Source organism: Bufo bufo, chromosome 8 (assembly GCF_905171765.1).
Source record: "Bufo bufo chromosome 8, aBufBuf1.1, whole genome shotgun sequence".
Taxonomy (NCBI): Eukaryota; Metazoa; Chordata; class Amphibia; order Anura; family Bufonidae; genus Bufo; species Bufo bufo.
The window spans coordinates 10,957,565-10,984,083 of record NC_053396.1 but is presented as its reverse complement, the minus strand read 5'-3'; the positions used below and the strand labels follow the sequence as shown (position 1 = coordinate 10,984,083).

The 26,519-nt window shown below is 42.8% G+C and overlaps 1 protein-coding gene across 1 annotated transcript; it reads right to left on the bottom strand.

Annotated features, from left to right (window-relative positions):
* Positions 1-906: 906 nt before the first annotated feature.
* Positions 907-26,430, bottom strand: LOC120977545 (lysozyme C-1-like). Its single transcript, XM_040405537.1, has 6 exons — positions 26,404-26,430; positions 11,696-11,925; positions 10,889-11,047; positions 9,828-9,906; positions 8,482-8,566; positions 907-984 (listed from the first exon to the last, which is right to left on the bottom strand). Exons 2-6 carry the CDS (start codon positions 11,829-11,831, stop codon positions 907-909), a joined length of 537 nt encoding a protein of 178 aa, XP_040261471.1. The 5' UTR covers positions 11,832-11,925; positions 26,404-26,430.
* Between the last annotated feature and the right edge of the window lie 89 nt (positions 26,431-26,519).

Sequence of the window (26,519 nt, the reverse complement as noted above, 5' to 3'; positions counted from 1 at the left end):
TGCCTATTTCTCCCATTGGAAGTCACTCATTTTCACAGTCTTTCTGACCATCTTCGTCATGACTATCCTAGGAAACAGTCTCATTGTTTTGGTGGTTAGACAGAATATTTCTCTTCATACCCCCATGTATTTTTTCCTATCGAACCTATCCTTTGTGGAACTTTGCTATACATCCATTACAATACCAAACATCTTGTCCGGTATCATAAGGGGAAGTGGTAGTATATCGTTCTCAGGTTGCATTGTCCAAGTTTATCTGTTTACTTTATGTGCCACCGCTGAATGCATCTTTCTAGTTGTCATGGCTTTTGACCGCTACGTGGCAATCTGTCGACCTTTACGCTATACAGTAATAATAAATAGGATGGTGTGTGCATATTTTGCCATATTTGCCTGGTTAAGTGGGGTCCTGAACTCAACCATCAATACGGTGGTCACCTCTAATCTAAATTTTTGTGGGTCAAAATTTATAGACCGTCTCTACTGTGAAGTCCAACCTCTTGTACGTCTCTCCTGCTCCAATACCCACCTCAGCGATATACTTACCACACTTTCGGCAGCCGTATTTGGAGTCAGTTGTCTCCTCTTCATCCTCATGTCTTATTTCTTTATCTTACTGACCATTATGAAGATGCCAAGTAGAAGCAGCAGACATAAAACCTTCTCCACCTGCACCTCACACATCACTGTTGTCGTCCTCTACTTCGGGACACTCATTTTCATGTACCTTTTTCCGAGTAATAGTTCTTCTCAACAGCTGGACTTGGCTGTTTCTATGATCTACTCTACGGTGACTCCTATGTTGAACCCTATCATTTACAGTCTGAGGAATCATCAGGTTATAGGAGCTCTGAAAAACATGATGAGATGCAGTTCTTCACTAAAGCCATCCCGTGTACGAAGGGTTTAGTATCTCATTTCTTCTTCAGACTGGTCAACCAATAATTGATCTTGAATTTTTTGGTCAAACATTGGCCAAGTGCTCTATAGAAATAAAAATTCAAATTACTTAGGGTAAGTTATGCACTGAAAATCCAATTTTTATCAAATTTGATGATAGTTTTTTAACCCCTTAAGGACCCTGGGCTTTTCCATTTTTGCGTTTTTGTTTTTTACTCCCCATCTTCCCATAGTCCTAACTTTTTTATTTTTCAATTCACATAGCCTTAAGAGGGCTTATTTTTTGTGGGATAAGTTGTACTTTCTAATGGCACCATTTACGGTTGCATACCATGTAGTAGGAAGCGGGGAAAAAACTCCAAATGGGGTAGAATTGGGAAAAAATGCAATTCTGATAAAGGTTTTTATATTTTTTTTCTTACACTGTACACTATGCAGTAAAATTGACCTGTTCTGTTAATTCTCCAGGTCAGTACAGTTCCAACAATGCCACACTTGTATAATTTTTCTTGCGTTTTAATACTGAAAAAAAAAATGAAAACCTTTTGAGGAAAAAAAAAGTTTTTTTCATAACCAAATTATTGGGTAATTGTTATTGGGTAATTGAAGTGACAAAAAATGGCAAATTGGCTGTTTTTATTTTTTTCCCCACTACGCCATTTGCCGTATGTCATTAATATTGTTAGATGTGAATAGTATGGGCATTTTCGCACGCAGCGATGCCCATGATATTAATTTTTTTTATTGGTTAAGTATTTTTATTTTAAAGAAAGGGGGGTGATTTGAACTTTTAGGTTTTTTTATATTTGTAAAAACTTTTTTTTACTTTTTTAATTCACCTTGGGTGACAATAACTGCCAATCATTCGATTGCCCATAGTATTTAGTGATGGCTAAAGAGCCATCATTGAAGACTTCATTTGCACTATATCAATAAAAGGCTGCCACCTAGTGGCTTATATTGATATATACATCTCCTGCTTGAGGCTTCAGTCAATTAGCGCAAGGTAACAGGCTCCCCGATCTCAGTCGGGGAACGCTGTTACCGGACCGGAAGCACGCGACTTCCGGTTCCGGTCTGCGCAGATGCCGTGGTCACATTTGACCACGGCATCTCAAGGGTAAGATGTATGCGATCAGCTTTATGGCTGATCGCATACATGTGCCGCGAGTGTCTGCTATTTAAAATATCAGAAACCCCACGGCTAAGGCGCCCGCTGCACGTGCGAGTCGGCGCCATGTTTAGGGATCAGACCCATGACGTACAACTACATCATGGGTCCTTAAAGGGTTAAATTAGAATTTATTCATTTTTTATCTCATGTCAAATAGTAGAAAAAGGTTATTGAACTTTTTGTCAAGCTTTCATTTCTAAATATGAACCCAAATATTCTATTATGTATCAATTTATTATTATTTGTAATATTATGACTTTATTAATAACAGCAGGAACAATTTAAAAAATAATTCCCCAAATTTACAAATAATAATAATGATTATTATTATGAATACATTAATTAAATAATTGTTAAATTATTTTATATTATATAATTTTATTATGTTTATAAAAATTATATATTATTTATAAATAGTATTTATATTATTTATGTATTACAAATATTATAAATAATATTTATTTTACTATATATATATATATATTAGTTTATATTTTATATTACATTATTATATTAATTTAGTTAAACAATTATAATTATTTCTCTTACTACTATTATTAGTTTTTTTTACATTAAACCTTCATTTCCTAAAAAGGACACCTCTACATTATTAGTATTTGAATTTATACTGTCATTAGTTCTATGATAATGAAAACAATGCTACTAAAACTGAAATGCTAACAATTATAGAAGAAATAAGAAAATAATCAATTTACTACCTAAATGATCCTACTAATATTACAAAATAATTGTACACATTATCAATATTCTGTACAAGATGGACAAGAAGCATAAATTCTTGTTAGCTTAAAGGGGTTGTGTCCTTTCAGCAAATTGCATTTATTATGTAGAGAAAGTTAATACAAGGCACTTACTAATGTATTGTGATTCACCATATTGCTTCCTTTGCTGTCTGGATTCATTTTTCCATCACATTATACACTGCTTGTATCCATGGTTTACGACCACCCTGTAATCCAGAAGTGGTGGCCGTGCTTGCAAACTATAGAAAAAAGCACCACCCTATGTGCGCTCCCACGCTCCTGGCCACCAGAGAGGCTGGCACTTTTTCCTATAGTGTGCAAGCACGACCACCGCTGCTGGATTGCAGGGTGGTCATAACCATGGAAACGAGCAGTGTATAATATGATGGAAAAATGAATCCAGCCAGCAAAGGAAGCAATATGGGCAATCACATTACATTAGTAAGTGTCTGGTATTAACTTTCTCTACATGATAAATGCCACTTGCTGAAGTGACACAACCCCTTTAAGTATTAGTATAACTCTTATAAAGTCATACAGCTAATAATAATAATAGTTGTAAGAATCATAAAAATAGACAAAATAATACAAGTGGCAGAAAAGGTATTAATAACCGCATTAGGAAGAATTCTGCTTCTTCTACCCACTCTCTTACTACCAGAACTATCAATACCAGAATTACAACTACTAATAAAAGTAATAAAAAGTAGTCATATAAGGTGACAAAAAGGACAAAATAAGGCCTCGTTCACATGGCAAAAAATGGATGCTCAAAATATGGATAGCTTCTGTACGCATTCCATATATTTCTCACTCCCATCAACAGAAAGGGCTGAACTCTGCTGCAAATACGGACAAGAATAGAACCTGCGCTACGACTTGCGGATCGGGCACGCGTATGTGCACATGGCCCTACAGAAATGAATGGGTCAGGGTGCTGTCCGGAAAAAAAACGGATACCACATTTACAGCGGCGTGCATGAGCCTTAATGCAAGTTATAGAAATAATTACAACAGCAATTCTGCGGCTGGTGCTGCTACAGGTAACAGTGATGATAATAATAATAAAAATCATAATATTTCATAAATATTATTACTATTACCTAATAATTGTTATAACTATTAGGTCATCTAAGGCAGCTTAAGTGTCACGAGGGTATCAAGAGCCACGTCTGACTCCGTTATACCCGGGGTCAGGAGGTCGCAGCGGGTGGCTGCGCGCTCTATATCTAAAGATCACGTTGTTTCTTAGTGATTGTTTTCTGTGTTTGCCTTGCTATCCTTTTTGTCTCAATCAGGGATCCGTAGCTTCTCCTCCTCAGCTGTTTCTTGTCTGCCACTCCCAACCTCCTTATATTCTCCCTTCACTCTTCTCTAGTTGCCAGTTATAGAGCTTCCTGCCTGGACATCTATACTGACCCACTGGAGTGGTGAATCCTGGTTGTCGTTCCTGAGTGCTACCCTCCGGATCCCTGTGGGGCTTCTTGTTGTCTCCTGTTGTCGCCCACCTGGGATTATATGTTGAGTTTGTACTGTCTGTCCTTCCCTTGGTGTTTTCCTTTAGAGCTAGTGGTGCGGACTAGTGTTCCCACCGCCCTGTTCACTATCTAGGGCTCAGCTCAGGGAAAGCCAGGGCTTTAGGCACGTGATCGGCGTACGGGTGAGGAACCCGTCTAGGGACGTCAGGGCAGCCAGGTGCCAGCCGCTAGGTGAGTCAGGGGTCACCACCTTCCCTCTCACTTGGGCAGGGCCTTCCTTGTTCCCTCCCTCTGCGTCACGTATGTGATAGTCACGCTGACCGTGATATTAAGAGGACCAAGTACTAATACTAATGATGATGAAAATCAAAATAACAGAGATGTGCTAATAAATAAAAAGTAATAACAATACAAAAAATAATAATAGTAGTATGAATAATAATTATAATAACAGGAACTGGAATAAAACATGTTCTATATTAAAAACAACAACTTTGATGATTAGTATTCAGCCAAGAAGAACGTATTCCAGTTACTTTAATGATTTGAATTTTTGGCTACTATTATCTATTCTTATTATCATTTTTCTATATTATTATTTTACTATACTTTACTTATAATTATTATTTACTATTAGATTATTTTTCATATAACATAGGGACTTAGTATCATATTTAGTACATGTATTTACCTGTTGATGATGATGAAGACAGAACCATCTTGATATTCATCAGGGAATAAGATATTTTTTGTTTTCTATCTCCAGTTTCCTCTTCCAACCCTTGTGTGGTCTTTTGATCACGGTTCGCTACCGGCAGAAAACTGTAATCCTGTATGTGGCCGTTTCCAGCTGCCAAAGTGTCTCTCCTCCCCCTCTCCAGGGATTCTAAACTACAGCTTCAAACTTCCCCAAAATTAACTTATGTCTCATTCTCTCACTTTCTTGTTTTTTATATACTGACATTTTTTCTGTTTTTCAAATTAGAACAATAAATTACAAAAAAAACATAAAATATATATCAATAATACGTGTGTATGTTAAAATTTAGATGCAATTTACTATCAACCCATTGTGTGCCACTATTATTTTATGGAAAATACACTAATAAAGTGATATATTTCCTTACATTTGAATATTGATGTATTTTACATACATTTTGTGTACAATCATGGCCAAACGTTTTGAGACAGACACAAATTTTGGTTTTCATAAAGTTTTCTGCTTCAGTGTTTTTGAATCTTTTTGTCAGATGTTTCTATGGTAATTGAAATTATAAGCTTGTCAGAAGTTTTTTTAACTTTTATTGAGAAACCATCAGGTTTTTGTAAAGACTCAATATTTCTATTGTGGACTCTACTTTTTCGGGACTTTTGTAGTTCGCCCTGGCAAGCTGGATATCACCTTCTGGACCAAATCCTGACTGACCCAGTGCAGCCCATTCTTGCCTAGCCAGTATTTAGAATTCATCACAGTTTCTTTGTTTTTATTTGTCCTCTTAGTTTTTGAGGCTTGACCACAAGTTCTTAATGGGACTGAGATCTGGGGAGTTTCCTGGCTACGGACCCAAAATGTCAATGTTTTGTTCATCAAGCCACTTCTGACTTTTGCTTTGTAATACGGTGTCCATCATGCTGGAAAACGCACTGTTTATCACCAAATTGCTCCTGGATGGTCAGAAGAAGTTGCTCTTGGAAGGTTGGGAGAAGTTGCTCCTGGATGGTTGGGAGAAGTTGCTCCTGGATGGTTGGGAGAAGTTCTTCTTGGAGTATGTGTTGATCCTGTTCTTAGGCAAAATTGTGAGTGAGCCCACTAGCTTGAATGAGAAGTAACCCCACACATAAATGGTCTCAGGATGCTTTACTGTTGGCATGACACAGGACTCATGGTAGCGTTCACCTTTTCTTCTCTGGACGATCATTTTTCCAGATGTCCCCAACAATCTGAAGGGGGCTTCATCAGATAAAATAACATTCCCCCAGTCCTTAGCAGTCCAATCCCTGTACTTCCTGCAGAAGGTCAGTCTGTGCTTGATGTTTCTCTTGGAGAGAAGTGGCTTCTTTACTGCCCTTCTTGACACCAGGCCATCCTCCAAAAGTCTTTGCCTCACTGTACGTGCAGATGCCTCATACCTGCATGCTGTCATTCCTGAGAAAGCTTCTCATCCACGGGAGTGGGCTCACTCACAATTTTGCCTCTGATGGAGCACCATGCCACAAGCCAAAAGGGATAGCTAAATTGCTTAATGAACAAAATACCCTGGGGACCCCCTCATGTCAAGGATGTGGTTTACCTATGTAATATCCATGAACAAAAGCAATATGCAGTCTGCATAGGCCCCCCAAAACCTAAAATTGTCCATAAATTGGAGGTAGACCATGCAGCATCTATTGGGGTCTTGGAGAAAGGAGCCAAGGCATGGTGGATCCCACTTCGCTGTTGGGCGGCGAGAACCTGTGCAGGACTCCCCTGTACAGAGGAAATGTTAGCTCACAATGGGTGGGGAATTGGCCCATGGGTCATGGTTGGGACATGGAGGGAAAAACAATTACCAGGCTCATCTTAAGCTTTGCCATGTAGCCCCCCAGCATTGAATCAGAAGTTAGAGTAGTAGACAAAGTTTGGTAATGATGATTGTTTTACTGTTTTGCTTGTTAAGGAGGCATTTTTGTCAACAATGACAAGGGAAAGTGCAGCCAATTTGGTTGTTACCTTCTCAGGATCTGATAGTAAGATGTTCACATTGTCAGTAGATTTCACCAAGTGACATTACAATAGCACGTAGGATAGTTATAGGATTTTGTGAAGTAGTTCATAAGATGACATAGTTTTGGTGACCTAGGTTTAGTCTTCTTCCAAAGTCTAGACTCTACTGACTATACTAGTAAGGCAGCTGGTTTGACACAAGTTAGCTTTAAAGGGTTTCCCCATCTGGACATTTAGGACATATCAATAGGATATTCCAATACATGTCAATCAGGTGCAGTTCCCTCTGAGGCCCATACTTATCTCAAGACCTGGGCCCCACCATGAATGGAAAGTATACTGTGCATGAGTGGCTTTCTCCATTCATTGCTATGGTACTCGATGAAAGGAGAGCATACCACGCATGTGTAGCTTTCTCCATTCACTGCCATGGAACTTCCAAAAATAGCCAAGAATTATTTCTTGAGATAAGAGCAAGTCCCAGAGGAGGCACCTGTGCCCATTAGACGTTCATGGCAAACCCTAAAGATATGTCATAGATGTCCAGTTTGAACAAAACCTTTGTGTTTGAAAACCTCCCTGATATGAAGCTGATCATAAGGTATCCTGGCTGCTGCTGGAATCTCAAGCTGTAATCTAGGGGGGTGAACGCATCAGCAAGTTTCTAATTCTCCTGCACCACCTCAACTGGATAAAAGAGGCATTACACAATTCTCTATGAAATCACTAGGGTGTCCATGTAATATATCAAAACGCCAGGTTCTCCAGAGCAAGAGACACTCTTTGGTGCCACTGTCCACTCTGACTAATAGAGAAAAGTCCCATATGGTAGAACACTTTCTCTGGTACTGTAGAAGGGTGTCTGAACTGTGTGGTCTTGCAGGGCACATCAACTGCCTCTGCTGAAGGGGCATTACACATGGCCTGGCATCTGAGGCCTGTGGTCACCAGAAGTCTTGTATAGCAATTAGTGTTGAGCAGAATTTAAGAAAAATTTGATTTGCAAGTAATCTGATTTTTCTCTAACTTTGTGGTAACAAATCAGGTTTTCCTAAAATGGCAGCTGCACATGTTACAAAGCGAGCACACAGGCTCTGGAACGCAAGATCACCCATGAAGCCATGGAGCCAGCCAACCCCTGTGATGTCACAGCCCCTCATCCCGCGCGGTCTCCGCCATTGTCAAGTGAGCTGAGCATAGGGGGAGATGTGGCAAGTGCTTATGTGCTAGGAACAATTTTGCTGAAAATGATTAATAGAAGACTATTGCAGAGGGAGAGTGCAAGGAGACTGCAGGGAGAGTGCGGGGAGACTGCAGGGAGACTTATGCTACATCAGTTTAATTTACTCATTCCTACATCAGCCATAAAGTGACATATGTAATTTAATACCAATAAGATAAAAGCCTTTATTATTCTGGTGCCAGCAAGCCAACCAATACCATCCAGTCTCAACCTCTTACAGGGGCCAGTTCTCTATGATGATGATCCTCTTCTTTTGCTGGCTTCCTTCCTTCTTTTGCTGGCATCCTTCTTGGTGTCCATGTCCTAGAAAAGTCATCAAGATGCAGAGAGAGAGGAGCTGGATGTTCCTGATGACATATTCTCATCAATATTAGATGATGTGGACAAGGAGGAAAAACAGTTGGCAGAAGAAGAGATCCCACTTGTAGGGCAGGAGAGTGCTGGGGTTGGAGAAGTGGGTATGACAGAGATGATTAATATTCTGTGTTTACTGTCAATTAACCTGCAGGAGATTGCAGCCAGAACATCAATAAATTGCATATTGTGCCTCCAACCTAACTAGCCAAACCCCATACCAGCAACAGCCCCTGTTTAAAGGTGCGTTAAAGGTGCCGCATGGCCATTAACAATGAGGACTGACTATACAGTGCGGTCTTCATTACTACATGAAAAGCAGCTGCGGGCTAATTGGCAAATTGGAAAATTGCGGATCTGCAAAACACGGATACCGGCTGTGTGCGTTCTGCATTTTTCGGACCGCACATGGCCGGCCCTATGATAGAAATGCCTGTTTGGTCTTGGTGGTTTGAGTATGATATGGTGGCAAACAGCTATTGTGTGGTATGGCTGCTTAGGCACTGTACATCATATTACTTGTGAAATATATGGTTGGTACATTATATGACCATACATCTAAAAGAGGGGCAAAAAAAAAATGCCCTGCATAGGGCAGCCCCCGACATAATGCCAGCTTTGGGCAGTAATAGCAAAGATGATGGTCATATACATACAGTTTGTAGCCATAGGATCCATCAAGACCAGTCTTGTTCTGAACTTTAGCCAGCCTACATTCAATACAGACTTTGGTATTGCCGGCCACGAAGAAAGTAAAAAAAATGAACCAGGAGAAAATACATGTCTTTCCTTCAAGATCTTTATTTCCATAAATTAATGTGAAATACAATTCATCCATAATCTGAAAGACTTTCTGGGTGATTTGAAGGTACCGCCATGGGGTCTACTTCTACACCTCACAGAACACATCCACTGACAAAGCTGCTCACATCCTTGTTCTTGCAGTTATTGTTCCAAGCCACCCTTTAAAAAGTTAAGAACACTTATTAAACAGTCACCTGCCATCTAGAGGTCTTATATTAAGCCTTTCATAACTTCAATATGCTTCCCATGTCATTAATTTGTATGGGCCATTCTAGTGAATGGGGTTGAGTTGCAATTCCAGATGCAGCCCCTAGAAAAGAGTGATTTTTTTCTGGAGGAGGAGCAGAACTTTTTTTTATCTTCTGGATAACCCCTTTAAGTGAAATCACACAACAAAATTACTTACCAGGCCCCCATGCCATTGGGATCTCTGACAACCCTCTTGGCACATGTAATGTCATCACTGATGTCATCATTCATCAAATCTTTAAGAAAAATTACATAAAAAGTTGTATACTCTGTATATCATATAGTTCTTTACCTAAAAATTCTAGAAAGAATAATAGCCTGCCTTTGGACAAAGTCAAAATAACAAAAGAACCAATACATACCTGTAAGATCCCCTGCCGATCCAGTGCTGCCTCACTGCCAGTCTTTGTTCCTAACATGCCTGTCTACACAAATTTTTGGGGGGTACTTTCTCTCCTTGGGGAGAGAGCACCTTAATCGGTATGAGGAGACTTACAGACCATACATGCTCCTCTGGAATTCAGGGAAGAAAGGAATCATTTGCATCCCTTTCTGTCTACACGTAACCGCTACATGCCAAACATTTGGCTATTTCATGCTACTTTAGAACTCTACTTTAAAACTCTATCTCCTTTAATCAGATATTGGAAGAAGCAACTCTTTCCACAAGCATTGTCTTCAGGATGGGACAACAGGTAGCTCCCAAGAAATTAAGGTTCCCACAGATAAATCGTATATAATAACATTCTGGAGCAAATTCAACCCAGTTATCAGTGCAATTACATTTCTTTAGGATTGTCCTTTATTTCATATAGATTTAAAGGGTAGTTCCAGCTAGATGGGTGATTGGGAGGTCCAGTTGCCTAGACAATTTTACAACACCGGAAACCTCTTCTGTAAAGAAGCTTCCGGTGTCATGTGGTTGCATACATACCCAAACCACCAGTTGCAGAAACTTCTGGTTGGGGGTGGTCCTACTTTTTGGGGACAATTATGAAACACATTTTAAAGGGGTTTTTCAAACATGATTGGTCTTCAAAAGCAGCACCACACCTGTCCAAAGGTTCAGTAGAGTATTGGAGCTCATCCACCTTTAATTTGATGCAGCTGAGTTGTAATACCCATGGTCAGGTATGGAGCTGTTTCTAGGGGAGGGGGAAAAGCTATGTTTTCCTCAGCAACCTCTTTAATAACTAAATCATTTCCATCTTTACTCACTGTTACAGCTGATGCTACAAGCCCCCACGGCTCCGGATGTCTTTCCATCATTACACCACCAGTAGCTGTTGATCTGGAAGACTCCATAATCTCGGCTCCAGCCATTGTCGTACATGGCGTTGGTGGTGTAGCGACTTTCATAGTAGGCCATACACATCCCTTTAAAGAGAAACACACGGTAAGACCATACAAGAAGATCCACTTTTCCATTTCGACATGGCTTTTGTTATGGTGACCTTAACCGCCTCATGATTAGGAAGGAGGATGGTGTGAACTAGAGCTTCAAATCTATCTACAGTGCCAACCTGGGCTTTGGGCTGTCTCTGTGTGGTCAACTGGAGCTTAGAGCTGTCTTATTTGCTTTGGGTTGAGCTTTTAAGTTTGGCTGTAGTGCTGACCTAATCTTTGAGCTGTCTCAGGCAACTTGAACTTTGACTGTATCTATAGTGCCAACCTGAGCTTTGGCTAGGTCTATAGTGCCAATCTGAGTGTTGGCAGATGTTATGGTGCTAACCTGAGCCTTGGCTGTCTTTATGGTGTCAAGCTGAGCTTTGGCTTTCTCTTTGGTGCCAGCCAAAACTTTGAGATGTCTTTATTGTACCAACCTGAACTTTCTATGATATCAACCAGAGCTTTAGCTGGCTGCCTTTCTAAGCTTCGACTGTCTCTATGACGCCAACCAGAAAGGTGGGTTGTCCCTATGGTGCCAAGCTGAGCATTTGGCTGTCTCTATGGCATATACTTCATTGAACCTTTATAGGATGGACATGAGTGGGGTTACAAAGATAAAGAAAATCATATACTTACAGTTGGCCAGACTGTAACCATAGTATCCATCAAGACCAGCGGTTTTCAGGGCTTTGGCCAGCTCACATTTGGTGAAGACTTTGGCATGGCTGGCCACGAACAAAGTGAGGAAAATGAGGCAGAAGGCAGCCTTCATTGTGCTGGGTGTTGGCTTAGTTGAGTAATTGGCTTGACGAGGAACAGCATTGACGGGACTGGGCAGACTTTATATATAGAGAGGATGTTTGCACCTTTAAGAAATCGTTAACCTGTATTACATAAAGTATAGATAACTCGTAGCACTATGATAAATGTTCCAGCTGTTCTATAGGTAGTCACACCCTTTCGTTGACCACTAGCGCCCTCCGCTGGAAATAGTGGCAAATCTGCACAGTTTATTAGTATCTCCTTGTGGTAAAGCTGAGGGACAACCAATATGGCCTCCACTACAGCTGATTACCCAAATTTCTCTAGATTCCAAAACGGTAAATCTACATGGAAAATCCTGAATGGAAAATCAGTCAAGTTACATAGCCTTACTCCACCGACTATCTATCACATCATATGTAGGCAGGAGCGCTATTCAAGAGTTTGGGAAAGCTGGGTGTCAAGGGGCTCTATAGGTTGTCACCCCAGGCACCTATATGAATGTCACCATAGATATACAGATTACTGGTGTGATGGTTTATTATATTACATTATTCCATTACGTTCTCTATCACATATATGGATTATATTCCATTACATATTAGCTTCCATATCATATGCTACATTATATTTTTCATTACAATAGATTACATTACACTATTATTACACTTTTTTTAAAAATCAGATACCTTTTTATTGAGTTTTATCCAAAAACAAATAAAATGTACATCATGTTTACAGTATCTAAAACAGTTCAGACATATTAGGATATAGCATTGACATGACCATCATAATTGACCAATAAAGTACTCAAGTGCAAGAGCACAACTAACTCCCCCCGTTATGAGACAATCGCAGATATCCCAGGCCCTGGGGGTACAATTATCCAATGCTCCAAATCCCTTTCCTATCCCATAGGGAGAATCCCCTCAGTTGGGAAAGTTCTTGTAAGACAGGGTTGTTCCATATGGGAGACATATTTAGAAGTCCTGAGACCCCCAAGAAGCACTTTAGCCTTAGCCCACACTTTCCTCACTAGCACCAAAGTTGGGGCAGATCCTAATCTTGGATCCACTCCCCCTTCCAAGGCCGCCGGGGTGGTGAGCGTCCCAATGCCCATTCAACCAATCTGCCATTTCTTCCCGCTCCTCCAGCCGTGGTCCATCCATTAAAATGCTGCAGCTGGGCTGAGAGAAAATATAATAAAGGGTTGGGCGCAGAGGCGTAGCTAGAACTGACTGGGCCCCCATAGCAAATTTTTGCACGGGGCCCCCCCCCACACACACTTACACACTTCTTCACAAACCCCTCTCATATGGCTATTTTGTGACTTTTTATTTACTGTATTTATTTATTTGCCTCTCATTTTTAGCACAACTTTGTTGTTTTTTAACATTTCCAGTTGCTGACGGAGTTTATATTCAACTCAACCCCTTTAAAACCTGCGCTGCAATTATAATAGACCCGTCTGATTTACCTCTACACCTTTCATACTGCAGCCATGGACGCACTCATACACGCACTCTCCACATACATGGACGCACTCTCCACATACATGGACGCACTCATACACGCACTCTCCACATTCATGGACGCACTCTCCACATACATGGACGCACTCATACACGCACTCTCCACATTCATGGACGCACTCTCCACATACATGGACGCGGTCATACACGCACTCTCCACATACATGGACGCAGTCATACACGCACTCTCCACATACATGGACGCCCTCATACACGCACTCTCCACATACATGGACGCACTCTCCACATACATGGACGCACTCATCCACGCACTCTCCACATACATGGACGCAGTTATACACGCACTCAACATATACATGGACGCACTCATACACGCACTCAACATATACATGGACGCACTCATACACGCACTCTCCACATTCATGGACGCCCTCATACACGCACTCAACATATACATGGACGCACTCATACACGCACTCTCCACATACATGGACACAGTCATACACGCACTCTCCACATACATGGATGCACTCATACACGCACTCTCCACATACATGGACGCACTCATACACGCACTCTCCACATACATGGACGCAGTCATACACGCACTCTCCACATACATGGACGCCCTCATACACGCACTCTCCACATACATGGACGCACTCATACACGCACTCTCCACATACATGGACGCAGTCATACACGCACTCTCAACATACATGGACGCAGTCATACACGCACTCTCCACGTACATGGACGCAGTCATACACGCACTCTCCACATACATGGACGCAGTCATACACGCACTCTCCACGTACATGGACGCAGTCATACACGCACTCTCCGCATACATGGACGCACTCATACACGCACTCAACATATACATAGATGCAGTCATACACGCACTCTCCACATACATGGACACAGTCATACACGCACTCTCCACATACATGGACACAGTCATACACGCACTCTCCACATACATGGACGCACTCATACACGCACTCAACATATACATAGATGCAGTCATACACACACTCTCCACGTACATGGACGCAGTTATACACGCACTCTCCGCATACATGGACGCAGTTATACACGCACTCTCCACATACATGGACGCAGTTATACACGCACTCTCCACATACATGGACGCAGTCATACACGCACTCTCCACATACATAGATGCATTCATACACGCACTCTCCACATACATGGACGCAGTTATACACGCACTCTCCACATACATGGATGCACTCATACACGCACTCAACATATACATAGATGCACTCATACACGCACTCTCCACATTCATGGACGCCCTCATACATGTGCTCACCATATACATAGATGCATTCATACACGCACTCTCCACATACATGGACGCAGTCATACACGCACTCTCCACATACATAGATGCATTCATACACGCACTCTCCACATACATGGACGCAGTTATACACGCACTCTCCACATACATGGATGCACTCATACACGCACTCAACATATACATAGATGCACTCATACACGCACTCTCCACATTCATGGACGCCCTCATACATGTGCTCACCATATACATAGATGCACTCATACACACACTCTCCACATACATGGATGCATTCATACACACACACAGTCACCACATACATGGACGCAGTCATACACGCACTCTCCACATACATGGACGCACTCATACATGTGCTCACCATATACATAGACGCACTCATACACACACTCTCCACATACATGGATGCATTCATACACACAGTCACCACATACATGGACGCACACATATACAATACACATATATAGACACCCAGCTCTCCTGCTGTGCCTCTGCACTTGTGCCATGCAGGATAGCCGGGAAGCTGGATGACATTTCATGATATAATTCACCCAGCTTTCCTACTGTACTGCAGGTCACATGTGCACAGTCTGGGAAAGCTGAATATAAACCCCTACCCCAGGGAATATAACCCCAGTTCCCCTGCCACTCACATCACTGGTGCAGTTGCGGCAATCTAAATGATGTTCAGCATGCTGGGCATGGAAGTTTCAGGCTGCAGGAATAGCGGGTAGGAAAGGGTATGCTAGCTCCGCCCATATTGGACCGTCCTGATGCTGGTCACTGTCCATCATCAGAACTGAGGAGGGGAGAGGCGAAGCAATGTCACTGATGTCAGGTCAGTGACAGAGGTGCAAGTGCAGGACTCTGGACCTGGTGCAGGAGAAGTCAGCTGCTCTGACAGGGGCCCGGGGTGAGGAAGTACAGTGACTGCTCCTGGGCCCCTTCTCAGCCGGGGCCCCAAAGCAGCTGCTTCCCCTGCTTCCCTGCACCATCTTGATCAGATTTCTCCTACCTACTAGAGACAGTGGCAACTTGTGCCAGGCAGCAGCTTTAAGCTTAAACAGCCAGTAGTGGCACTTCATTGTCTTATATGTATCTATGTGGATTAGTAGACACCTCAACTCAACCCAAGTATTTAAATGATGACACAACTTTGAGATTGGTATGACAAAGACAAAGACTCTGTGAAGCCAGGGACAACGGCAGTATCACCCACTTGCTCCAATTAATAAGCAACCCAGACTGCTTGCCAAATTCAGAGATATGATAGGGTCTATTGATGAGGCCAAATCTCCTACATACATATCCTCTATACCTCCCCTTCTAAAGCCATTTATTAGTGATGTAGGCTCTATGGCAATGGCAAACAGAAGAGGGGACAAAGGACAGCCTTGCCTTGTCCCTCTTTCTAAGGCCAACGCCGGGGACATGACCCCATTGACCCGGACTCTAGCCCTGGGCTCATTATAAAACCGTTTCACCCACTTTAGGAAAAATGGGCCAAACCCTAGTTTTGTCATAACTGCCCAAAGGTACTGCCACTCGACACTATCAAAAGCCTTGGCCGCATCAAGTGAGAGCACGGCACTACATCCATCCCCTTCGCCCCCCACCAACTGAAGGTTAAGGAACAGGCGTCTGAGATTTAAGGATGTGGATTTCCCAGGCATAAAGCCAGATTGATCCTCGTTAATAACAGTATTAATGACGCTCAATAACCTAACAGCTAAGACCTTGGCTAGTACTTTAATGTCCACTGTCAACAGGGAAAAAGGCTGGTAAGAATCCACCTGTGTAGGGTCCTTACCTGGTTTTGGGATCACCACCACAATCGCCTCTCTCATCGAGCTGGGAAGAATGCCAGTCCAAAGAGAGTCATTGAAGACATTAAGGAGATGTTGGAGTAAGATCTCTTGGTGTTTCTTGTAAAGTTCTCCTGGCAAGCCATCCCCACCGTGCGCCTTCTCATTAGGTAAAGACCTCAACGCCATCTCAAGTTCCTCCAGCGAGATTTCTCCATCAAGCAGCTGTCTATGCTCCACAGAGAGAGAGTAGGCATGGATATGGCTGATAAATAATCATTTCTGTCTGTCGAGTCAACCATCAACTTATGCAACCGCACGGGACGGGAGCGCTAAGCGTTCATCAGTAAACAATCTTCCAGCTTTGTCTTGGTCACCAGCAGGCTTTGGCATTAAATCTGGCACATCAGTTTCTCTCTGACTCTGCTATGCTAACAGGATTACATAGGAATCTTTTCCTTTCTGCTGTACTTAACTTTCTGTAGTCTGGTCTGTCTCTAGCTTTATCCAGGGAACCTATACCTCCTGGCTTCAGAAGCTTCACGCTTTGGCCTCAATATCCTACAGAGCTGAAGGTGCTCTGCTGGCTCGAACACAGCCTTCCCCTAGAAGGAGGTACTCTAGACTCGATCTCTCCCCTAGAAGGGGTAGGCTAGACTAACTCCTAACTAGGTAAACTCCTCCCTCTCTAAGAGAGCGCTAGAATGGAAAGAAGGGTTCCATTCTAGGTAAAATAGCTCTGCCTTTGTTGCCATCATCTGCTGTTAACAAGGCACATTACACTTTAACAGTTACATAACAAGAAATATTAATACACATTGTGCAGGACCTGGAAATTAATACATAGGATGACATTAGGTAACCCTATGGAGACAGTAGCAAGGCGCAGAGGTGGTAACGGCACTCTGGGGCGTTGCATAGCCCCTTACTTTAGAGGCAAGCCGCCCTCGACTTGTGCTTAGGGTATATAAATATATGTACCAGGGGAAAAAAATTAAGTGCTGCATAAAAATACATACACATATAAAGACTAACAAAGAAGATGGCTACCTATGGGTTCCTGCCTGAGTAGGGTGTCTTACCACGGTTTTCCCTCTCGCAGCGAACCGACCAACCAAATGAATATACTTATTTACTGCGCTAAGCGCTCAATACTCCATGACGTGGCCATAGTCATTTATGGAGCGTGGGGATGTCATATACTGTAATCCCTCAACATGTCATGATACGCCTACAAACAGAAGGGTGGCTTCATCCTGTAATCCCTTCCTAGCATCAAGGTCTAGTAATGCTTTACGCTTCGTCACCTTGATGACTGACCAGGTAGCTACACACATATTCCTCCTAGGCTTGGCTAAACACAAGACCTGGGGATAAATAACCTTGGCTAAGCACAAGGCCTTAAAACATATAACAATTGGGCGGATGAGGCAACGCACTCCAATCTCCCCGGACACGTATTAGTAGTGGGTTACCCTTGACGATAAAAGATCTGCTTGTGACTTACCACTTGGTTCCCCCTGTGTAGCAACACAATAAGGTACAATACCTAGCTAACTAACACAAGGCCAAAATGAAAACCATTAGTATTAACGTCCTCAGAGGCAGTCCATAATGAGCAATAGCGATGTTAGACTTGCTTGTGAAGTAACAGACGTCCTCAGAGGCAGTCCATAATAAGCAAAAAAGTAAGGTGATGACTATCTGGCTAACAATATTATTCCACCAAAGTCCATACAAAAAGTGCATATAAACACATTGTGGCACCTGAAAGAGAATACACATAATGGACACGTTGCTGAACCTGCAAAAGATTATTGTAAATCACAGTGCAAAATAGGTAAGGCAAACATTTAAGGCACATATTCAATGTAATAAAATAGTGCAATGAGGCAATAAAATTACATTGCAATAAAATCACATTAGAGTCCATTTCCTTAATGCTGGTGGATAAAGTGCACCTGACGGGAACAAAAGTGCAAAAGAGTCTTTAAGTGCAAAAGAGTCTCTTGGGAATCCATGGGAAATAAGGCAACGTCATTATTTGTAATCCAAACGAAGTAATATTTGTAATCTACATGGGTAATAACGGTATAGCAGAACAGGTAATCAGAACCTTTTGGTAAAGAAGCTCCCAAATAACCTAAAAAGGGGAGAAAAAGGAATTTTGGTGCTGTTAGGCACAACAGGGAAATATTTTTGGAAACTCGGGGGAGTCCTAACCAACATGGCCATCCGGGTGAGGGCTAAAAACAAGGGCAAACACAACAATAAAACACTGCCAACAGGCCCTCACCCTTCAGGTTCAGTCCACAAAGTGGCTCCCAGAAGTCACTGTTCTTTCAACTGTAGATGGTGAGGAAGAGCAGCTCTTTAGAGGAGGGACCTCAGGTCCTCCTCACTACTGGAGCTACAAGGTTTGTCCAGCCTTTTACAATCCATTTGGGCTTCCGCGGTGGTGTTCAGACAACACCTGCTGTCACCCCTGGGTAGTGTCCGGGTTGTAACACTCCGCATTGCCGCTGTGACTTTTTGTCTCACAGGGGCGGATGCTCCTGCCATTCTGAGGGGGTCCAGAATCTCCGGCTGTATAGGGGCCAGCAAGTATTTCTCCTCTCTAGGTCGTCTTATGGACAGCTCCAGGTTGATCTTTCTCAGCTGGGGCTGTGCTTTCCAGGGTAATTGGTACGCCACCACCGTCGGGATGAACACTAAGGCTGCCTGGACCATACTTCCCATTTGCTGGCCAATGGTTGGGGGTCCGGGTATAAGGGGCTCCGGCTCCCGTTTGAGTTGTTCCCTGTAACGCAGCACCCCTCCCTCGTTTTCTGTTAAGCGTCCGACATGTCCCCATCCTCCTGCCAGTGCTCCGGTGTGGACACTGAGACCAGCGGCTTTTGTAGCAGGCTCACCCCCATGGCAAAGGGGCCTTTAGGGGACTGCATGGGAGTAACATCTACCTGCTCCCCTTTATACAGGCTATGGGCTTGTTCACACGACCGTGCCGTGTTTTGCAGTCCACAAATTGCGGATCCGCGGAACGGAACAGGAAAAACGACAAGAATAGGACATGTCTCATCATTTTTGCGGGGTCATGGAACGGAGCAACGGATGCGGACAGCACATGGAGTGCTGTCCGCATCTTTCGCGGACCCATTGAAATGAATGTTTCCGTATAAGGATGCTTTGGAAGCTCTCTGTGGACCATGGCTTCTGCTGTGGGATACGACTAAGAACCTTTGAGGAAAGACCAACTAGAGCAGCTGCACTTTATTTGGGGTTAATCAGAGGCCCTTTACATGATGGCCGGTGTATGCTGACTCCTATCTAACAGGATTCTGAATGTGATTGCTTAATTCTGAACACAGCTACATCCCCAGTTATAAGAGGGTGTGCACACTTATGCAACCACATTATTTTTTGTTTGTTTGTTTTCTTCCCTCCACCTAAAAGATTTCAGTTTGTTTTTCAATTGAGTTGTACAGTTTATAGGTCACATTAAAGGTGGAAAAAGTTCTGAAATGATTTATCTTTGTCTCGTTTTTTTTTTTTTACAGCACAGAAACCTGACATTTTAACAGGGGCGTGTAGACTTTTTATATCCACTGTATATAGAGGACACATACAGGGGCGTGTAGACTTTTTATATCCACTGTATATAGAGGACACATACAGGGGCGTGTAGACTTTTTATATCCACTGTATATAGAGGACACATACAGGGGCGTGTAGACTTTTTATATCCACTGTATATAGAGGACACATACAGGGGCGTGTAGACTTTTTATATCCACTGTATATAGAGGACACATACAGGGGCGTGTAGACTTTTTATATCCACTGTATATAGAGGACACATACAGGGGCGTGTAGACTTTTTATATCCACTGTATATAGAGGACACATACAGGGGCGTGTAGACTTTTTATATCCACTGTATATAGAGGACACATACAGGGGCGTGTAGACTTTTTATATCCACTGTATATAGAGGACACATACAGGGGCGTGTAGACTTTTTATATCCACTGTATATAGAGGACACATACAGGGGCGTGTAGACTTTTTATATCCACTGTATATATAGAGGACACATACAGGGGCGTGTAGACTTTTTATATCCACTGTATATAGAGGACACATACAGGGGCGTGTAGACTTTTTATATCCACTGTATATAGAGGACACATACAGGGGCGTGTAGACTTTTTATATCCACTGTATATAGAGGACACATACAGGGGCGTGTAGACTTTTTATATCCACTGTATATAGAGGACACATACAGGGGTGTGTAGACTTTTTATATCCACTGTATCCCTTCCCATTTTGAAAATATCGACTTGGTTCCAAGATGGCAGTTTTAAAAATGGCCGCCGTGTTGGGTGTCACCCCTCACAGATTGGCCCCCTTCCCCTTAGGACATGCCACACATTTTCCGCTTATTCGGGTGTCTCCATACTTTCGGAGCGCCCGCGTAGATTACGTTATATTACATGATTAGATGACGCTACATCATATAAGAGGCTCCGCCAGGCAGCGGGTAATGTTGGGCTGCTGCGGTGGTCTCCATGCGGTGCTGCACCCAGTAGTGTAGGGACCCACCTGAAGGTGGTCGCCATGAATTGCTAGGTGGGATTCTACGCTTTATTGGTGTTTTTTGCCTATGGGTATGGTCTAGGATGACAGTGAACCGTTTAACCCTTCCATAGCCGGCTGTGATCTTCTCTCTGGATATAAACATCCATCATAACAAGAAAACAAGTAACTGCCGAGCCTCGGCAGCTGCAGACTACCACTCCCTCCCTCCGCCTCCCAGCTGCATGGGAAAGAGACATTTGTCTACCAAGGACGCAGCCTTGACTCCATCTATTAATGCGAAGGTGACCAGACACGAGGAGCTCAGGTGAGCGATCAGGACCCAACATTAACTCTTACACTGCCAACTACTAGAGGCACTACAACCCCCAATCATCAGAGAGTTCTATTATACTACTACATCTCCCAACATGACCATAATACAGTTCTATTATACTACTACATCTCCCAACATGACCATAATACAGTTCTATTATACTACTACACCACCCAACATCACCTGGTACATTATACTTCATAGACAGAAGACTACAACTCTCAACATGACCTGACCCCTGGACATAATCATAGTGCTGTTCTCTTGTATTCTAGCTACAGAACACTACACCTCCCAACATACACCAAGACAGTATCACACATGATGGACTTAGATACAATATCAGTCATTATGGCTTTAGGCACTTCAACACAGCAGAGAGTATCACACATAGTAGGCTTAGATACACAAGTTTAGCAGACAGTATTCGGCAGGATCAACTTAGATACACTATGTTAGAGTCAGTATCACTCAGCGATAGTTTTAGATACACAGCTCAGCAGACAGTATTATGGATAACTGGCTTAGATACACTGGTTTAGTAGATAGTATCACACAGGATAGGATTAGATACAATTTCTTAGCAGATAGTATCCCACATCATATGGTTAGATACACAGTTCAGCAGATAGAATCAAACAACCTAGACTTACATATCCTGGCTTAGCAAACAGTATCACACAGGATAGGATTAGATACATAACTCAGCAGACAGTATCACATGATAGGATTAGATACACAGCTCAGCAGACAGTATCACACAGGATTGGATTAGATACACAGCCCAGCAGACAGTATCACACAGGATAGGATTAGATACACAGCTCAGCAGACAGTATCACACAGGATAGGATTAGATACATAACTCAGCAGACAGTATCACACAGGATAGGATTAGATACACAGCTCAGCAGGCAGTATCACACAGGATAGGATTAGATACACAGCTCAGCAGACAGTATCACACAGGATAGGATTAGATACACAGCTCTGCAGACAGTATCACACATGATAGGATTAGATACAGCAGCTCAGCAGACAGTATCACACATGATAGGATTAGATACACAGCTCTGCAGACAGTATCACACAGGATAGGATTAGATACACAGCTCAGCAGACAGTATCACACAGGATAGGATTAGATACACAGCTCAGCAGACAGTATCACATATGATAGGATTAGATACACAGCTCTGCAGACAGTATCACACAGGATAGGATTAGATACACAGCTCAGCAGACAGTATCACATATGATAGGATTAGATACATACAGTACAGACCAAAAGTTTGGACACACCTTCTCATTCAAAGAGTTTTCTTTATTTCCATGACTATGAAGGCATCAAAACTATGAATTAACACATGTGGAATTATATACATAACAAACAAGTGTGAAACAACTGAAAATATGTCATATTCTAGGAGGTTCTTGAAAGTAGCCACCTTTTGCTTTGATTACTGCTTTGCACACTCTTGGCATTCTCTTGATGAGCTTCAAGAGGTAGTCCCCTGAAATGGTCTTCCAACAGTCTTGAAGGAGTTCCCAGAGATGCTTAGCACTTGTTGGCCCTTTTGCCTTCACTCTGCGGTCCAGCTCACCCCAAACCATCTCGATTGGGTTCAGGCCCGGTGACTGTGGAGGCCAGGTCATCTGGCGCAGCACCCCATCACTCTCCTTCATGGTCAAATAGCCCTTACTTTCAAAGTTTTCCCAATTTTTCGGCTAACTGACTGACCTTCATCTCTTAAAGTAAAGATGGCCACTCGTTTTTCTTTAATTAGCTGCTTTTTTCTTGCCATAATACAAATTCTAAGTCTATTCAGTAGGACTATCAGCTGTGTATCCACCTGACTTCTCCTCAACGCCACTGATGGTCCCAACCCCATTTATAAGGCAAGAAATCCCACTTATTAAACCTGACAGGGCACACCTGTGAAGTGAAAACCATTTCAGGGGACTACCTCTTGAAGCTCATCAAGAGAATGCCAAGAGTGTGCAAAGCAGTAATCAAAGCAAAAGGTGGCTACTTTGAAGAACCTAGAATATGACATATTTTCAGTTGTCTCACACTTGTTTGTTATGTATATAATTCCACATGTGTTAATTCATAGTTTTGATGCCTTCATAGTCATGAAAATAAAGAAAACTCTTTGAATGAGAAGGTGTGTCCAAACTTTTGGTCTGTACTGTAGCTCAGCAGACAGTATCACATGATAGGATTAGATACACAGCTCAGCAGACAGTATCACACAGGATAGGATTAGATACACAGCTCAGCAGACAGTATCACACATGATAGGATTAGATACACAGCTCAGCAGACAGTATCACACACATGATAGGATTAGATACAGCAGCTCAGCAGACAGTATCACACAGGATAGGATTAGATACACAGCTCAGCAGACAGTATCACACAGGATAGGATTAGATACACAGCTCAGTAGACTGTATCACACAGGATAGGATTAGATACACAGCTCAGCAGACAGTATCACACAATATAGGATTAGATACACAGCTCAGCAGACAGTATCACACACAATAGGATTAGATACACAGCTCAGCAGACAGTATCACACAGGATAGGATTAGATACACAGCTCAGCAGACAGTATCACACAGGATAGGATTAGATACACAGCTCAGCAGACAGTATCACACAGGATAGGATTAGATACACAGCTCAGCAGACAGTATCACACAGGATAGGATTAGATACACAGCTCAGCAGACAGTATCACACATGATAGGATTAGATACACAGCTCAGCAGACAGTATCACACAGGATAGGATTAGATACACAGCTCAGCAGACAGTATCACACAGGATAGGATTAGATATACAGCTCAGCAGACATTATCACACAGGATAGGATTAGATACACAGCTCAGCAGACAGTATCACACAGGATAGGATTAGATACACAGCTCAGCAGGCAGTATCACACAGGATAGGATTAAATACACAGCTTAGCAGACAGTATCACACAGGATAGGATTAGATACACAGCTCAGCAGACAGTATCACACAGGATGGGATTAGATACACAGCTCAGCAGACAGTATCACACAGGATAGGATTAGATACACAGCTCAGCAGACAGTATCACACAGGATAGGATTAGATACACAGCTCAGCAGACAGTATCACACAGGATAGTATTAGATACACAGCTCAGCAGACAGTATCACACAGGATAGGATTAGATACACAGCTAAGCAGACAGTATCACCCAGGATAGGATTAGATACACAGCTCAGCAGACAGTATCACACAGGATAGGATTAGATACACAGCTCAGCAGACAGTATCACACATGATAGGATTAGATACACAGCTCAGCAGACAGTATCACACAGGATAGGATTAGATACACAGCTCAGCAGACAGTATCACACAGGATAGGATTAAATACACAGCTTAGCAGACAGTATCACACAGGATAGGATTAGATACACAGCTCAGCAGACAGTATCACACAGGATAGGATTAGATACACAGCTCAGCAGACAGTATCACACAGGATAGTATTAGATACACAGCTCAGCAGACAGTATCACACAGGATAGGATTAGATACACAGCTCAGCAGACAGTATCACACAGGATAGGATTAGATACACAGCTCAGCAGACAGTATCACACAGGATAGTATTAGATACACAGCTCAGCAGACAGTATCACACAGGATAGGATTAGATACACAGCTAAGCAGACAGTATCACACAGGATAGGATTAGATACACAGCTCAGCAGACAGTATCACACAGGATAGGATTAGATACACAGCTCAGCAGACAGTATCACACATGATAGGATTAGATACATAGCTCAGCAGACAGTATCACACAGGATAGGATTAGATACACAGCTCAGCAGACAGTATCACACAGGATAGGATTAAATACACAGCTTAGCAGACAGTATCACACAGGATAGGATTAGATACACAGCTCAGCAGACAGTATCACACAGGATAGGATTAGATACACAGCTCAGCAGACAGTATCACACAGGATAGGATTAGATACACAGCTCGACAGACAGTATCACACAGGATAGGATTAGATACAGCAGCTCAGCAGACAGTATCACACAGGACAGGATTAGATACACAGCTCAGCAGACAGTATTACACATTATAGGATTAGATACACAGCTCAGCAGTCAGTATCACACAGGATAGGATTAGATACACGGCTCAGCAGACAGTATCACACAGGATAGGATTAGATACACAGCTCAGCAGACAGTATCACACAGGATAGGATTAGATACACAGCTCAGCAGACAGTATCACACATGATAGGATTAGATACACAGCTCAGCAGACAGTATCACACACATGATAGGATTAGATACACAGCTCAGCAGACAGTATCACACACATGATAGGATTAGATACACAGCTCAGCAGACAGTATCACACATGCAGGGCTTAGGTACAGCAGATCAGCAGGCAGTATCACACATGATAGTCTTAGATACACAGCTCAGCAGGCAGTATCTCACATGCAGGGCTTAGGTACAGCGGATCAGCAGGCAGTATCACACATGCAGGGCTTAGGTATAGCGGATCAGCAGGCAGTATCTCACATAATAGTCTTAGATACAGCAGCTCAGTAGCCGTATCACACATGCAGGGCTTAGGTACAGCGGATCAGCAGGCAGTATCACACATGATAGTCTTAGATACAGCAGCTCAGTAGGCAGTATCACACATGCAGGGCTTAGGTACAGCGGATCAGCAGGCAGTATCACACATGCAGGGCTTAGGTACAGCGGATCAGCAGGCAGTATCACACATGCAGGGCTTAGGTACAGCGGATCAGCAGGCAGTATCTCACATGATAGTCTTAGATACAGCAGCTCAGTAGGCAGTATCACACATGCAGGGCTTAGGTACAGTGGATTAGCAGGCAGTATCTCACATGATAGTCTTAGATACAGCAGCTCAGTAGGCAGTATCACACATGCAGGGCTTAGGTACAGCGGATCAGCAGGCGGTATCACACATTGTCTTGTTATTTCCTGCGGGGTGCTATCAGTTTTCCCGCTCTTGTGAATGTCTTGTGGTTCAGGACCGGTCACGCTCTGCAGCTGCTGACTGCTCCCCCTTAGAGGGATCTCA